Raw genomic sequence first — 16,545 nt, 5'->3', positions numbered from 1 at the left:
CTTGGGCTTACATTTCAGCAAGATAATGCACGTTCCCACACTGCGAGAGTTTCTTCTGCGTGTCTTCGTGTTTTCTAAACCGTATCTTGGCTCAAAGTGAGAACGTTTGGAGCATAGTGGGCAGGGCCCTCCAGACAGCTCGGGATTTTGACAAGGGCCAGAGGTGGACGAACGAGTTACTGTCTTGTTCAATTCGCGGAGCTCTTTCTGTTGAATAAACCACCCAGTTTTTCTGAAATGTTATTCATTTGATTGTTTTTATCTTCTTCCGTCCAATCCTGATGAGGTGAGGGATTGTTTTTTTTTCTTAAAGTATAGGTAGGAATCGTGGAACTAAAAGTTGAAGCAATTGCATCACGGAGATAGGATCTCGTTTTAAAATAAATAATTTAATTGCAAATAGCTCTTAACGAGACAGACGTGTTGACTTAACGAATATTTCTGTAGATGAATGCCTGCGACAACAGAAAGCGTGGGAGGAAAAAATCTACAAAAAGATCTGGTGTCGAAGCACAGAGATCAAAACAAATATACGACTGATAGACTAACTTTTAATCAGCCTTTAGTTTCTTGTGAACGACGTACCAGACCTGTAAACAACTTCATGTTAATCTCTCTAATGTAGGGAGCATATTGTCAACAATGTGGGTTTTCACAGGTGACAGGGATTCACTCTTATCCGAGAGCTGACTTCTCAGTATGAGTGGGAACTTTGGCAGTTCGCCTGTTGACACGAGCGTCCATTTCTTCATTAATCTGTGCGAAAGTTTTGCCTTTGGTCTCAGGCATCAGAAAATACGTGTAAAGTGTAGCGCACAGGTTGAGCACGGCGAAGCCCCAGAAGGACCAATAGGCGCCCACGCTGTCCGACACCACCTGAAACATCTTCTTCAGGAAGAAGCCGTACAGTGACACGATGGTGGTGTTGATGGACGTGGCCACTGCTTTGACGGACAAATGGTATATCTCTCCGATTAACGGATACAGCACCGCTCCAGCGCCAATATCGTAGGAAAACTGGAACAACATACATCTTTTAGATTACAATTCTACAATTCTACTAGGAATAATGAAATGCAACTATTGAATGTAGGTTTAAAGATTTCATAATATTCTAAGTTCTTTAGTGGTACAGTCGGAACGCTCCAGCTAGGATGGAAAACCATGTTATGCCGTATCTGGGGTTTCATCCATCCCAAATTCGCAATCGTTTGATATACGCAATCCATCTAGGGTAGTGACTCCCAGCATTGGTGGTACCATTACCGTTGAGGGCAATCAGTTATTAGCTATTACCCGTCCCTTTCCCCCCTTTCTCGACTTCCTTCTACCATCCACAACGTTAGCGTCTAACTAAATTAAAAAAAAAAAGAATTTTCCTTGAACATTTTCGTTTTTAAGATAATGAATGATAAATAGTAGTTAGTTTTCGCTTGTGTTTTATTAAATCACAAACTGAAGATCCACCGAGACAACTGATGCTGCTTATTTCTAACAACGTGTTGTTATAGAATGATGAAGCAGTTCTCAGTGTAACGCGAGTGCACTTGAAATTTCTCATCAGAAAAGATAGTTAACTATCCCTACTGAGGGTAGACTTCATCTGTACCACTCAGACACCTAGCAACAGTAACTTACTTTTTGTAAATCACTTAATTGCCGGACTCCTTCCTTCTGAGCTGTCAGAAACTGGTAGTTCTTCAGGTTACCAATGCTTTGTTTCTGACTATTATCACTTACAATAATAATAATTCTGTTTAGACCCTGTAGCAGTATAATACCATTACTTAGTTACTGCTGTATTGTGTTGTCAGTAGTTCTTTATCATTGCAACGTGGGTTACGAAGAAATGCCTAGTCCATTGCAAGAACTACCTACAACTCAGAGATGGAATTTTCATGAGATATTTAAGCATATTTGATATATATTTCTCAATGGTTCAAATTGTATGTGTAGTAGAGCAAATAAGAGAATAAGATGTTCTTCCATTCATTTCACAAGCTGTAATCCCCGCCACTCTGAGTTACAGAACACAAAATATTGCTAGAATTTGAAGTAAAAATTTTAATTACTCTTAACTTATGTAATTAGAATTAGAGTGTTACAAAATAGTAATAATATTAATGATCTTAAAAGTGAATCCTTTTGTTTTTACAAACTAATAAAATTTAATTTTACACCTTAGAGGGTAATTATCAATAGGTTGGGAACCATTGACCTAGAGGAGCAGTAAAATATCCTTGATTTCAATGTAATTTAACGTTTTCTTCGTGTTTTGTTCTTCATGAAATTATCCTCTGTGTTGATAAGATTTTTTTTTTCATAACGGTTAACTGGGTTCCATTACATGCTTTCAATGATTCCTGGCATAATGGTTTGTTCCCTAGAAGGCTTAGTCAGACCTCTAACTGGGGTTATTTTACTAATATCTCCGAAAACCTGTTGGCATCGCAGGCTTATAAACAACGAAATATGTCCGGTCTTTGGTGGAGTTTAGTCGTCACTGCTTAGAGTGAGCTAGTATCTCAAACATTACAACAAGTAAGAAGCAGATATTTGATGAACACTATTGCATGAAATGACTCCATATCCACCTGTAAGTGTCAGGTTCTTAGTTTACTTTTAGTGCACTTACAGAATCCACAAAAATCACACCTTTTCTGTCCCAAAAGAGGTAACCACGTGGTTGAAGGCGCAGGCGGCCGAATTTTACGACGAAGGAATTTCCAAGCTCGTCCATCGCTACGATAAATGCCTTAATTTAAATGGCAGCTATGTAGAAAAGTAGTATTTTAGTGTGGCTTTCATCTGTATATAACAAAAAAAATTCCAATGCTTTATTTATTTTTAATTCCAAAACGTAATGTACTTTGTGGATAGCCCTCGCAGATACGAAGCCCACGCCTACCACAGTAGTACAAGTTTATATGCTAACTAACTCCGCAGATGACGAAGAGATTGATGAAATGTATGATGAAACAAAAGAAATTATTCAGATAGTGAAGGGAGACGAAAATTTAATAGCCATGGGTGACTGGAACTCGATAGTAGGAAAAGGAAGAGAAGGAAACGTAGTAGGTGAATATGGAATGGGAGCAAGGAATGAAAGAGGAAGCCGCCTGGTAGAATTTTGCATAGAGCATAACTTAATCATAGCTAACACTTGGTTCAAGAATAATAAAAGAAGGTTGTATACATGGCGGAAGCCTGGAGATACTGGAATGTCTCAGATAGATTATATAATGGTAAGACAGAGATTCAGGAACCAGGTTTTAAATTGTAAGACATTTCCAGGGGCACATGTGGACTCTGACAACAATCTGTTGGTTATGAACTGTAGATTAAAACTAAACAAACTGCAAAAAGGTGTGAATTTGAGGAGATGGGACCTGGATAAACTGAAAGAGCCAGAGATTGTTGAGAGCTTCAGGGAGAGCATTAGGGAACGATTGACAAGAATGGGGGAAAGAAATACAGTAAAGAAGAATGGGTAGCTTTGAGAGATGAAATAGTGAAGGTAGCAGAAGATCAAGTAGGTAAAAAGACGAGGGCTCATAGAAATCCTTGGGTAACAGAAGAGATATTGAACTTAATTGATGAAAGGAGAAAATAGAAAAATGCAGTAAATGAAGCAGGCAAAAAGGAATACAAACGTCTCAAAAATGAGATCGACAGAAAGTGCAAAATGGCTAAGTAGGGATGGCTAGAAGACAAATGTAACGATGTAGGGGCGTATATCACTGGGGTAAGATAGATACTGCCTACAGGAAAATTAAAGTTTGAAAAAAGAGAGCCACTTGCATGAATATCAAGAGCTCAGATGGAAACCCAGTTCTGAGCCAAGAAGGGAAACCAGAAAGATGGAAGGAGTATATAGATGGTATATACAGGGGCGATGTTCTTGAGGACAATATTATGGAAATGGAAGAGAATGTAGATGAAGATGAAACAGGAGACGTGATACTGCGTGAAGAGTTTGACAGAGCACTGAAAGACCTAAGTCGAATCAAGGACCCGGGAGAAGACAACATTCCATTAGAACTACTGACAGCCTTGGGAGAGCCAGGCCTAACAAAACTCTACCATATAGTGAGCAAGATGTATGAGACAGGTGAAATACCCTCAGACTTTAAGGAGAATATAATAATTCCAATCCCAAAGAAAGCAGGTGTTGACAGATGTGAAAATTACCGAAATATCAGTTTAATAAGCCACGGCTGCAAAATACTAACGCGAATTCTTTACAGACGAATGGAAAAACTGGTAGAAGCCGACCTCGGGGAAAATCAGTTTGGATTCCATAGAAATGTTGGAACACGTGAGGCAATACTGACCCTACGATTCATCTTAGAAAATAGATTAAGGAAAGGCAAACCTACGTTTCTAGCATTTGTAGAGTTAGAGAAAGCTGTTGACAATGTTGAGTGGAATACTCTCTTTCAAATTCTGAAGGTGGCAGGGGTAAAACACAGGTAGCGAAAGGCTATTTACAATTTGTACAGAAACCAGATGGCAGTTATAAGAGTCGAGGGGCATGAAAGGGAAGCAGTGGTTGGGAAGGGAGTGAGACGGGGTTGTAGCCTATCCCCGATGTCATTCAATCTGTATATTGAGCAAGCAGTAAAGAAAACGAAAGAAAAATTCGGAGTAGGTATTAAAATCCATGGAGAAGAAATAAAAACTTTGAGGTGTGCCGATGACATTGTAATTCTGTCAGAGACAGCAAAGGACCTTCAAGAGCAGTTGAACGGAATGGACAGTGTCTTGAAAGGAGGGTATAAGATGAACATCAACAAAAGCAAAACGAGGATAATGGAATGTAGTCGAATTAAATCTGGTGATGCTGAGGTAATTAGATTAGGAAATGAGACACTTAAAGTAGAAAAGGAGTTTTGCTATTTGTGGAAAGTAGAGATGATAGAAAATGTAGAGTGGCAATGGCAAGGAAAGTGTTTCTGAAGAAGAGAAATTTGTTAAACATCGAGTATAGATTCAAGTGTCAGGAAGTCGTTTCTGAAAGTATTTGTATTTAGTGTAGCCATGTATGGAAGTGAAACGTGGATGATAAATAGTTTGGACAAGAAGAGAATAGAAGCTTTTCAAATGTGGTGCTACAGAAGAATGCTGAAGATTAAATGGGTAGATCACGTAACTAATGAGGAGGTATTGAATAGAATTGGATAGAAGAGAAATTTGTAGCACAACTTGACTAGAAGAAGGGATCTGTTGGTAGGGCATATTCTGAGGCATCAAGGGATCACCAATTTAGTATTGGAGGGCAGCGTGGAGGGTAAAAATCGTAGATGGAGACCAAAAGATGAATACACTAAACGGATTCAGAAGGATGTAGGTTGCAGTACGTAATGGGAGATGAAGCCGCTTGACAGGATAGAGTAGCATGGAGAGCTGCATTAAACCAGTCTCAGGACTGAAGACCACAACAGCAACAACATACATATGGTAACTTGGTCTTGCATTAGGAGGCAATTGGCCTTCCTTATACATTAATAATTAAAAAATTAAATAAATATAAAAAATTATAAAAAATTTTCATGAGAGCTTGGTGGTGGTTTTTCGGCTATGTTCTCAGTTTTTTTCTTATCTCCGTTTACTATTGTTTTGTTATTATAATTAATTTTTTCTTCCATTTGCAGCTTATATTACGTGATGATTTCACTATGGTCTACTGGAATTTCGTGATAGTACCAAGTCACTCTGGTAATAAAACAGAAAATGCATTATACAATAAAAAAAAATGGTGAGGCGACCGCTCGGAATAAGAGGGGAATCCGGCTTCGAGTCCCGGTCTGGCCGGCATTGCCGTCATTCCATTATACAGCTGATGCAAATACATTTCATGTCCTTCACAACGACTGTAGTCGTCGCATCTTGTGATGCATATCCAAAGGAACATTGCATTGTAATTCGAAATAACGCTGGCGCTGCATTTGGGTGGTCTAACACTGGGATGCTGTTTTTCTATAGAAACCGCTTAACAGAGAAAGAGGTATGAGCCAATGCGTTTTCTTGAAGCAGAACCCAAAATTTGTTATTCAAGAATTCGGGTATTTTTTTCATATTGTCTAGTAGAGTTGAACAAGAACGTCAAGGTTGTAATGTTGATTAATACTTTACGAGCCCAGTGAAGATACGCAGTTCCTGTCACGCCACCAGCAGTCGAACATATGTTCGTTCTGAAGATGGCCCCTGCGATGGGCTGAAACCGGTCGGCACTAAATGAATAAAAAATCGCGATTGACACTGTTTTCTTAATACTGAGTAAATTTATCCTAAGTTAAAGTGGTGTGAAATCCTAGATGGCCAACTTGTGCTAAGTGAAAATGGGGAGAAATTCGATAATGCATGAGCTCACTTTGTCCTAAGCTAAAATGGTGATATGAAGTGACAAGACGAATTTTGACGCTCAGAAATTTCGCAAAAAAGAAAGATACGTTACGAGTGGTTGATAGCCTAGCTGTGCATTGTATTTCGGCCAGGAAACATTCCCAACAGTGGCAGAGTGCCAGGAGAAAGCTGGGAGGCCACCTAACTACACCACCAGAGAGGCAAGACCTACACATCGAACAGCAGCTCAAGGTCAGCACAGGCTGCCTATTACAGGAGGCTTGCGTGAGCTACACCTTGCAAGAGGCCAGCACAAGCTATATCTCTATACCTACCAGGATGTCACAAAAAGCTACATCTCCTGAAAGGAGCCGAGAGAACTTGGGAATTTTAACTTTGCCTTGTATTTTCCAGCATAATAACATTGTTAAGGCATTCCGCGTCTTCTTGACTGTACATTGCCAACATTTCTCCTACACATTCTAGCTGTGTATGGACATACTGAACGTAGTTATACAAGATTAAGTACTTATTCTTCCCGTTCTCCATACGTGAATAGAACGAAAAGAAGCCCTAATAGCCGGCCGGTGTGGCCGAGCGGTTCTAGGCGCTTCAGTCTGGAACCGCGCAACCGCTACGGTCGCAGGTTCGAATCCTGCCTCGGGCATGGATGCGCGTGATGTCCTTAGGTTAGTTAGGTTTAAGTAGTTCTAAGTTCTAAGGGACTGATGGCCACAGATGTTAAGTCCCATAGTGGTCAGAGTCATTTGAATTTGAAGCACTAATAACTGGTCCAATTGAAAGATTACGTTGCTATACACCTCACTATGGTTCTCAGTGAATACATGTAGATTTAGACTAAATAGTCGGAAAGATAATTTATCGTTATTTAAAAATGACTAAAATTCGTATCTTGACCACAATAGCTACTTATAGCAAACTAAGAAAAATTGCAATGTAATTTCAATGGTTGTATACCGTCATGTGTGTGAGCGAGTGCGTGTGCGCGAGCGCGCGCGCGTGTGTGTGTGTGTGTGTGTGTGTGTGTGTGCTTCATCCACACATACACTCCTGGAAATGGAAAAAAGAACACATTGACACCGGTGTGTCAGACCCACCATACTTGCTCCGGACACTGCGAGCGGGCTGTACAAGCAATGATCACACGCACGGCACAGCGGACACACCAGGAACCGCGGTGTTGGCCGTCGAATGGCGCTAGCTGCGCAGCATTTGTGCACCGCCGCCGTCAGTGTCAGCCAGTTTGCCGTGGCATACGGAGCTCCATCGCAGTCTTTAACACTGGTAGCATGCCGCGACAGCGTGGACGTGAACCGTATGTGCAGTTGACGGACTTTGAGCGAGGGCGTATAGTGGGCATGCGGGAGGCCGGGTGGACGTACCGCCGAATTACTCAACACGTGGGGCGTGAGGTCTCCACAGTACATCGATGTTGTCGCCAGTGGTCGGCGGAAGGTGCACGTGCCCGTCGACCTGGGACCGGACCGCAGCGACGCACGGATGCACGCCAAGACCGTAGGATCCTACGCAGTGCCGTAGGGGACCGCACCGCCACTTCCCAGCAAATTAGGGACACTGTTGCTCCTGGGGTATCGGCGAGGACCATTCGCAACCGTCTCCATGAAGCTGGGCTACGGTCCCGCACACCGTTAGGCCGTCTTCCGCTCACGCCCCAACATCGTGCAGCCCGCCTCCAGTGGTGTCGCGACAGGCGTGAATGGAGGGACGAATGGAGACGTGTCGTCTTCAGCGATGAGAGTCGCTTCTGCCTTGGTGCCAATGATGGTCGTATGCGTGTTTGGCGCCGTGCAGGTGAGCGCCACAATCAGGACTGCATACGACCGAGGCACACAGGGCCAACACCCGGCATCATGGTGTGGGGAGCGATCTCCTACACTGGCCGTACACCACTGGTGATCGTCGAGGGGACACTGAATAGTGCACGGTACATCCAAACCGTCATCGAACCCATCGTTCTACCATTCCTAGACCGGCAAGGGAACTTGCTGTTCCAACAGGACAATGCACGTCCGCATGTATCCCGTCCCACCCAACGTGCTCTAGAAGGAGTACGTCAACTACCCTGGCCAGCAAGATCTCCGGATCTGTCCCCCATTGAGCATGTTTGGGACTGGATGAAGCGTCGTCTCACGCGGTCTGCACGTCCAGCACGAACGCTGGTCCAACTGAGGCGCCAGGTGGAAATGGCATGGCAAGCCGTTCCACAGGACTACATCCAGCATCTCTACGATCGTCTCCATGGGAGAATAGCAGCCTGCATTGCTGCGAAAGGTGGATATACACTGTACTAGTGCCGACATTGTGCATGCTCTGTTGCCTGTGTCTATGTGCCTGTGGTTCTGTCAGTGTGATCATGTGATGTATCTGACCCCAGGAATGTGTCAATAAAGTTTCCCCTTCCTGGGACAATGAATTCACGGTGTTCTTATTTCAATTTCCAGGAGTGTATTTTACAATACAACTGGAGCGACGCTGAGTCAAAACACTAAAGAAAGTGATTAGGCAAACTAGGAGAGAACAAACGGAAGCAAAACAAATGGGAAACACACATAACAAGGAAAGCACCTATCATCAGAAAAATGAGATTAACCAACACCTTCGGGACGGAAAACAAGATCCAACATGTTGGCGAAGAGGTCTCGATATCGAGGCATTCGCAAGTATGACCAGTAGGCCGTGAGCATGTACTGCATGAAGTTCATGTGATCTTCCCCCTCGCCTTCTACAACATAATGAACGAAGTGTCCCAGTAACCACATACGGGTATGGGTTTTCGACAGTGGAAAGAAAGAAGAATCTGGTCGAAATATGATGTCCGTAGTATAAAACGTCTCAGAAGATCGAGTAAGGAAGGCCAATTGCCTCCTGATCCAAGACTCCTGATCCAAGACCAAGTTGCCATATGACCTCCAAAAGTAAAGCGATGTCGTATCTTGTCTGTACATAAATCCGAAATTAGAATTATATTAATACCCTCAGCTGCTAACGGGCGTTGACATATATCAACGGGGACAGGTGAAAATGTGTGCACCGACCCGGACTCGAACCCGGGATCTCCTGGCAGCTCTGTCCAGATGAGCCATCGAGGGCACAGACGATAGTGCGACTGCAGGGACTATCTCGTCCACCCATCCCGCGAGACCCACATTCTCACCTTGTACGTCCACACACTACATTCGTAGTGTCCCACCCCAACACACTCATTGCTCGTGGAAGACATTTTTACCAAGTCCCGTAAGAGTTCGGGGAATATGTGTGCATCCGCATAGAAGAAGAAGGTCATGGCCGGTATTGCCAGAATGATATACTTTCATGGATATGGTGTCTGTTCTTTCGGAAGAACAGACACCATACGGACATATCCGAAAGAACAGACACCATATCCATATAAGTACATAAATCCGTGTCGCTAAGCCCAATACGGAAAAGTCGCTCGTTCGTTGGAATCAAGTTATTTACCTTATACCAAGAGGACGCTACGCGCGTCGGCAATATCGGAAGACTGATATTGCATCAAACTGTCACCCAGTTTGTTTGCGGCGGTCCTCTTTCAACGAGGTTCGGGAAAGGGACTGCTTTCCAACGATTCTGTAGGAATTTCATGGTGAGGAAGGGTCTCCATAAAATGTCAGCTCCTAAATAGCTCACCGTGAGATAGAAGTCGCAAATGTGTTTGCCGCAGGGGATTTGCCAAGCGGTCTAAGGCGCTGCAGTCATGGACTGTGTGGCTGGTCGCGGCGGAGGTTCGAGTCCTCCCTCGGGCATGGGTGTGTGTTTTTGTCCTTAGGATAATTTAGGTTAAGTAGTGTGCAAGCTTAGGGACTGATGAGCTTAGCAGTTAAGTCCCATAAGATTTACACACATTTGAACATTTTTTTCAACGAATGTGTTTCAACTTGTAATTTTTGCGACCAACATCAATAGGGGGTTGAAGACTAGCAGGATGGGTACAGAGAAATAAACGAGACTTGAATGTGTGAGTTTCTTGCGTTATCATCAAAACAGTACGTCGCACATATAGCATCTGCGTCTTCCTTGGTATTTCAGCCTGGCCCAACCCCCCAAAGGAACGAGGCTTCGTGACCATCTCATACCGTAAGCGAAAGATATATCGTTTCCATAAGAAACGACCAGACAGTTGCTGTAGTTTCTTCGCCAACATCGAAGGAAGCGGATAAACTTGGACCACGTAATAAGCTTTGCGTAAAACGTAAGTATCCATTATTCGGACTTTCTGGAGCAGAGTAAGAGAACGCCTTTCATGTTATAGTATCGCTCCCTGAATTTTTTCCGTAACAGACTTCCAGTTGAGCGCCGCCATTTTGAGTGGACAACGATCAATGATGATACCGAGAGACATAAGCTGATCCATCTCAGTAACCCGTGGGACAACGGCGTCACCAAAACCTCGCAAAGTAAGAAGCCTGCATTTGCCTTCATTAAGCAGTACACCTGAACTCCGACAATAATCATCGATTACAGCCTTCAGTCGAGAAACCTCCGCAGAATTACGGAGTAGAACCATCACGTCATCCGCGAATGCTACGAACAGCTAGCATCCAACCTTTCAGCTGGGATGCTAGCATCCGAAGCAGGGGCTCCAGAGACAACACAAACGAAGTAATGGACAGCGGACTTCCTTGAGGCACTCCCCGACGAGTATTTATCGGGGCGTCAGTTGGCCATTAACAACCACTGAAGCTGAAATACCCGTGAACAGATTTGAGAGCACTCACCGTGTGTCAACGGTAAAACCAACAGCCTCCAGAATCCGAAGCAAAAAGTCGTGATTAACACGATCAAACGCCTTATCAAAGTCCAGGAAAGCAAGGGAACAGGGGGCGGACCTTACAGCAGCAACCGAAACCACGTCACTACTCTCGATTACAGGAGTAAGAATGGTACGACCAGGTACACAGCTTTGATGTTTAGCAACAATCATCTCCATCAGAGTCGACATCCTTCTATAAACTACGCTCGCCACAGTCTTATCAAAGTTTAACTAAGTAATTGGGCGAAAGCTGTCCTAGGAAGCCGGTCCAGGGCGTTCTGGGATTTTTCCTACACTGAATGAGGTTGGACTTACTCCACCCCGTAACACTTCATTCAAAAAGAGACGTAAAGGTAGCACCCAAAAGCGGCCGAAAGCACACATAAAATTCTTTGGGGAGTCCATCCAGGCCCGGAGACTTTTGAGAAGGCGATCCCACAATAAGTCTGTAAACTTCCTGAGGCTGAAATGCAGCTAAGAGCGTATCATTATGTCCAAGTGAAACTGTCGTATCCAAGATGCTGACTAGTGGGTCGAAAGGCGTTGTACTTGACTCATCGATGTCGTAGATGTCTGCATAGGAAAGAGATAGTACACCACTGGTCATTAAAATTGCTCCACCACTAAGATGACGTGCTACAGACGCGAAATTTAACCAACAGGAAGAAGATGCTGTGATATGCAAATGATTGTACCATCACGTTTCCGACTTTGATAAAGGTCGGATTGTAGCCTACCGCGATTGCGGTTTATCGTATCGCGACATTGCTGCTCGCTTTGGTCGAGATCCAATGACTGTTAGCAGAACATGGAATCGGTGAGTTCAGGAGGGTAACACGGAACGCCGTGCTGGATCCCAACGGCCTCGTATCACTAGCAGTCGAAATGACAGGCATCTTATCCGCATGGCTGTAACGGATCGTGCAGCCACGTCTCGATCCCTGAGTCAACAAATGGGGACGTTTGCAAGACAACAACCATCTGCACGAACAGTTCGACGACGTTTGCAGCAGCATAGACTATCAGCTTGGAGATCATAGCTGCGGTTACCCTTGACGCTGCATCACAGACAGGAGCGCCTGCAATGGTGTACTCAACGACCAACCTGGGTGCGCGAATGGCAAAACGTCATTTTTTCGGATGAATCCAGGTTCTGTTTACAGCATCACGATGGTCGCATCCGTGTTTGGCGACATAGCGGTGAACGCACATTGGAAGCGTGTATTCGTCATCGCCATACTGGCGTATCATCCGGCGTGATGGTATGGGGTGCCATTGGTTACACGTCTCGGTCACCTCTTGTTCACATTGACGGCACTTTGAACAGTGGACGTTACATTTTGACCCGTGGCTCAGTCCTTCATTCGATCCCTGCGAAACCCTACATTTCAGCAGGATAATGCACGACCGCATGTTGCAGGTCCTGTACGGGCCTTTCTGGATTCAGAAAATGATCGACTGCTGCCCTGGCCAGCACATTCTCCATATCTCTCACCAACTGAAAACGTCTGGTCAATGGTGACCGAGCAACTGGCTCGTGACAATACGCCAGTCACTATTCTTGATGAACTGTGGTATCGTGTTGAAGCTGCATGGGCAGCTGTACCTGTACACGCCACCCAAGCTCTGTTTGACTCAATGCCCAGGCGTATAAAGACCGTTATTACGGCCAGAGGTGGTTGTTCTGGGTACTGATTTCTCAGGATCTATGCACCCAAATTGCATGAAAATGTAATCACATGTCAGTTCCAGTATAATATATTTGTCCAATGAATATCCGTTTATCATCTGCATTTCTTCTTGGTGTAGCAATTTTAATGGCCAGTAGTGTATATAACATCTTCCAACAAATGAGACACCCTCTTGAGCAAGCAATGCACGTGCGACGTGAATGAGAAGGTTTGTAATTACGTGGTAGCCAATCATCGCGGCGAGCGGCACCCAGTCCAGCGCGGCGTCCACGTCGCCCTGCGACTCGTCCAGGTAGAAGTAGGCCCCCTCGGCGGCCAGGCAGACGGAGCACAGCACAAACGACACAATGCAGAGCGTCCGGCGGCCAATGCGGTCGATAATGAGCGACGCCCCCAGGCTCGCCAGCAACTGGACGGACACGAGAACGATGGAAGATATGTCGGCGTCGAGGCCGCTTCCGCTTCTCTCAAATATTTGCGTCGTATAGGCCGAAAACGCCACCGATCCACTGGACATGCGCAAGACAATGAAACCTACCATTAAAAGTAACGTTCTGCGATGCACAGGTACGACCAACACGTCTTTCAGCTTCCCTTTAGTTTCTTGCTTGCGACGTAGGGTCTTGCGCATTTCCACCAGTTCTGAGTCCAGCTCCTGTGGATCTAGTTGTCCCTTCAGTCTTGTGAGGGACTTTACCGCTTCTTGTTCCCTGTTGCGAATCAGGAAGAAATACGGAGATTCTGGCATCCAGATGAAGGTGATGACGAAAAAGATGGGAAGAGAACAGCAGATAATGGCTGCGGTCGTAACAGACACGTAGGGCCCTATGCAGTAACTGAAGAGACTACCGCCCTGCAGCAGCACTGAGTGGATTGCTACCGACGTGCCCCGTATGTCGGTGTCGGCGATCTCGCCGAGGTACATGGGTATCACCGTGAGGACGATACCGCCGCCCAGGCTCCCGACGATTCTGCCGGCGAGCAGCATCCCGAAGGAGTCTGCAAAAGCGACCATCAGCCACCAGGCGAGGAGCGGGACAGCGCTGAGTAGCAGCAGTTTCTTCCGCCCCAGCACGTCGACGAGGTAGCCGGTGGCGAATATGGACACCGGCATGGTCAGCGAGTTGACGGACGCGAGCCACGAGCCCTCGTCTGCGGTGAGTGGAATTGGCGAATCCTCGGACTGAAGGATTGGAACAGTCGTACCGGACCAGCCCGAGAAGGACCCGTGGGAGGCGTATGCCAGCGACGCTGGTAGGGAAGAAGAAAACACCGTCGTCGTTTAACAGCCTCGATCATCTGACATGATCTTTAAAGCAAAGCAATAGTCAATGAGGAACGACAGTACTTGAAGACGGGCCAACAAAACTTTGGCAATCATAATCACGTATTGTTCAAGAGAAGACAAAACTTTCCAGTCCTTATGTTTCACAGCGAGTCACTAATCGTTTTTAATTTGAGAGAAACTTCCAATGTAGAAGCGGTCTTGCACAGTGCTCATTCACTATGAAGGAATACAGCAGTTTTCTTTGACAACACCGTTGGTATTGCACTAGGAAAACACGCCATATGACAATATCAGGTTCTTCTCACTTCGCACCTTAAATTTAGAAGGAGACGTAAAAATTATACACTGATTTGCAAAACGTAAGGACGAAAGTAACTTTCGCATGATCTGATACTATCAGTTACCATAGCTCGCTCAATCTTAGACCGTAGATACAACAACAGTTCCAGTACAGTACGGAAGGTACTTGAAAGAATGTGTCAATGACAAGAAAATAAATAAAATTTTTTTCAAAGACGATAATTACACTGAAGTCCACTGGACATTGCAAAAGGCATGACATCGTTCTTAACAACGTGTGTGATCACCACGGACGTGAGTCTATGCTCTCCAAATTGCTTCCATGCTGGCCACAAGGTTGGTAAGCAGTTCTTGGAGGGGCGTTCCATTTCCCTAATTCCCTAACAGCGCGGTTGCCAGCGGTTGGGATGGTCGTTGGTGCATGTGGATGTGCTGCGGTTGTCTCCCCAACACGCTCCTCGCGTGGTCGATGTCGTTTAACTAGGGTATAGAGACAGGCCATTCCTTTGGCCCAATATCGTCTTACTCCAAGAGCTGCTCCAACTATGGTGTTTGATGCGGTCGTGCCTAGTCATTCATAAATATGAAGTCAGGGCCGAATGCACCCCTGAAAGAACGCTCGTAGGAAGGAGTACAATGTCACAATAACATTGACCAGTGAGTGTACCGTTTCCAAGGATTTTAAGGTACCCACCTCATCCTATGTGAACGTTTCCCACTCAGACATATTATTACGAAAAAGGAATGCATTCACAGGTTACCAACACTCACAATGTACATAGAAAACAAATGAATAAGCATACAGACTCTTTTGAGTGCTGAACACGTGAAACTATAGAACTGTTAGTCCTGTGAAGTCTTATATAAGCGTGATGAAGTGGAAATTAGACCAAGCTGCGAAAGACAATGTGGGATCAAAAAAGGTGAAAAACTGACAATAGTGAACATGCAGCCAAGTTTATTTCGACCTCACCCTCCGCTAACAACGAAGAAAAAACAGTAGCTTGCAAAGACGCAAAAACACAGTAAGAAAATAGTTCGCCAATCTTATAAGGAAACACTGGTTTTAAGCTACAAATATCAAAATGTAGAGACGTGTTATGTATCCATTTTTTTAGAATGACTGCAGAAGGTGCTTCATAAATAAAAGCGAAACCACGTGTGGTGCGAAATACTATTTGATTGCAGTAGGCTGAAGGCAGAGAAACCAATAATAATTGATTTTGTATTAATTAATTATTCATCAATGAAATACCTGGCTGAGTGGTTCCTCGCCAAGTTGCTAGTTAATAAACAATAAAAAAATCATACATGAAAAGACGTAACGCACTGATGCGTAACACAATCCGAAAGATCTCTGACGGTATCATTCTTATACTTGAACGTCTCACAGCTCCGGATCATGTACTTCCTGGCAAGGATTCCAGACTGCCGGTGTTATCTTGACACACCATATATTACTGATCTGTTTATCTGTTTAATTTTTTATTTACATTTTTTTGTTTGAACATCATGTACGAGTGTTCCAAGCCCTTTGGCTCAACATAATACAGAATGCTAAAATGAGTTACTAAGTTGTTACCTCACCAGTAGTCGGAAAGTTTTATAAGACGCAGCTCACAACCGTTAACATTTTCATGAATAGTTAATCGATGTCGAAGAATTACTCTTTACAGGAGTTTGCAGCGTTGCATGTAACGTATGCCGAAGCGAAATGCAGGGCCGTGGAAGTCGAATGAATATTCAGAGAAAAGTTTGACAATAAGTATTATTCTAAATGGAACAGATTTGTCGCTCTGGATAGAAACTTACTATGAAATCGTCCATTAAATCCACTGAAGCTGACCAAGGCTCTTGAGGAAGTCTGTTATCACAGTGGACTGTAAGGAGATGATAGTGGATCCATTGCGGGAAAGAAACGGGATGTATCATAAAGAATCATCCGATTTGTCGTGTTTATATTTCTGAAACTAATAAACATATACAATGAATTTGGATTTTTAATGAATAGGAAACTCAAAAAGTTTTTTTTAATTTTTTACTTTTATATACAGCATTTGATCAAAAGTATTCGGACAGCACCAAAAACATACGTTTTTCATATTAGG

General features: G+C 44.2%; 1 protein-coding gene across 1 annotated transcript in view; it reads right to left on the bottom strand.

The window, feature by feature from the left end:
- Window positions 1–675: 675 nt before the first annotated feature.
- Window positions 676–16,545, bottom strand: part of LOC126094116 (uncharacterized) — a 155,227-nt gene continuing 139,357 nt past the window's right edge. The window contains exons 5-6 of the mRNA XM_049908774.1: window positions 13,070–14,100; window positions 676–1,017 (exon numbers count right to left, since the gene is read on the bottom strand). Coding sequence (XP_049764731.1) covers window positions 676–1,017; window positions 13,070–14,100 — 1,373 coding nt within the window. The remainder of the gene's footprint in view (window positions 1,018–13,069; window positions 14,101–16,545) is intronic.

This window comes from Schistocerca cancellata, chromosome 1 (genome assembly GCF_023864275.1).
Source record: "Schistocerca cancellata isolate TAMUIC-IGC-003103 chromosome 1, iqSchCanc2.1, whole genome shotgun sequence".
NCBI lineage: Eukaryota > Metazoa > Arthropoda > Insecta > Orthoptera > Acrididae > Schistocerca > Schistocerca cancellata.
The sequence above is the reverse complement of the archived record's forward strand: the minus strand, read 5'-3'. Positions and strand labels throughout refer to the sequence as shown.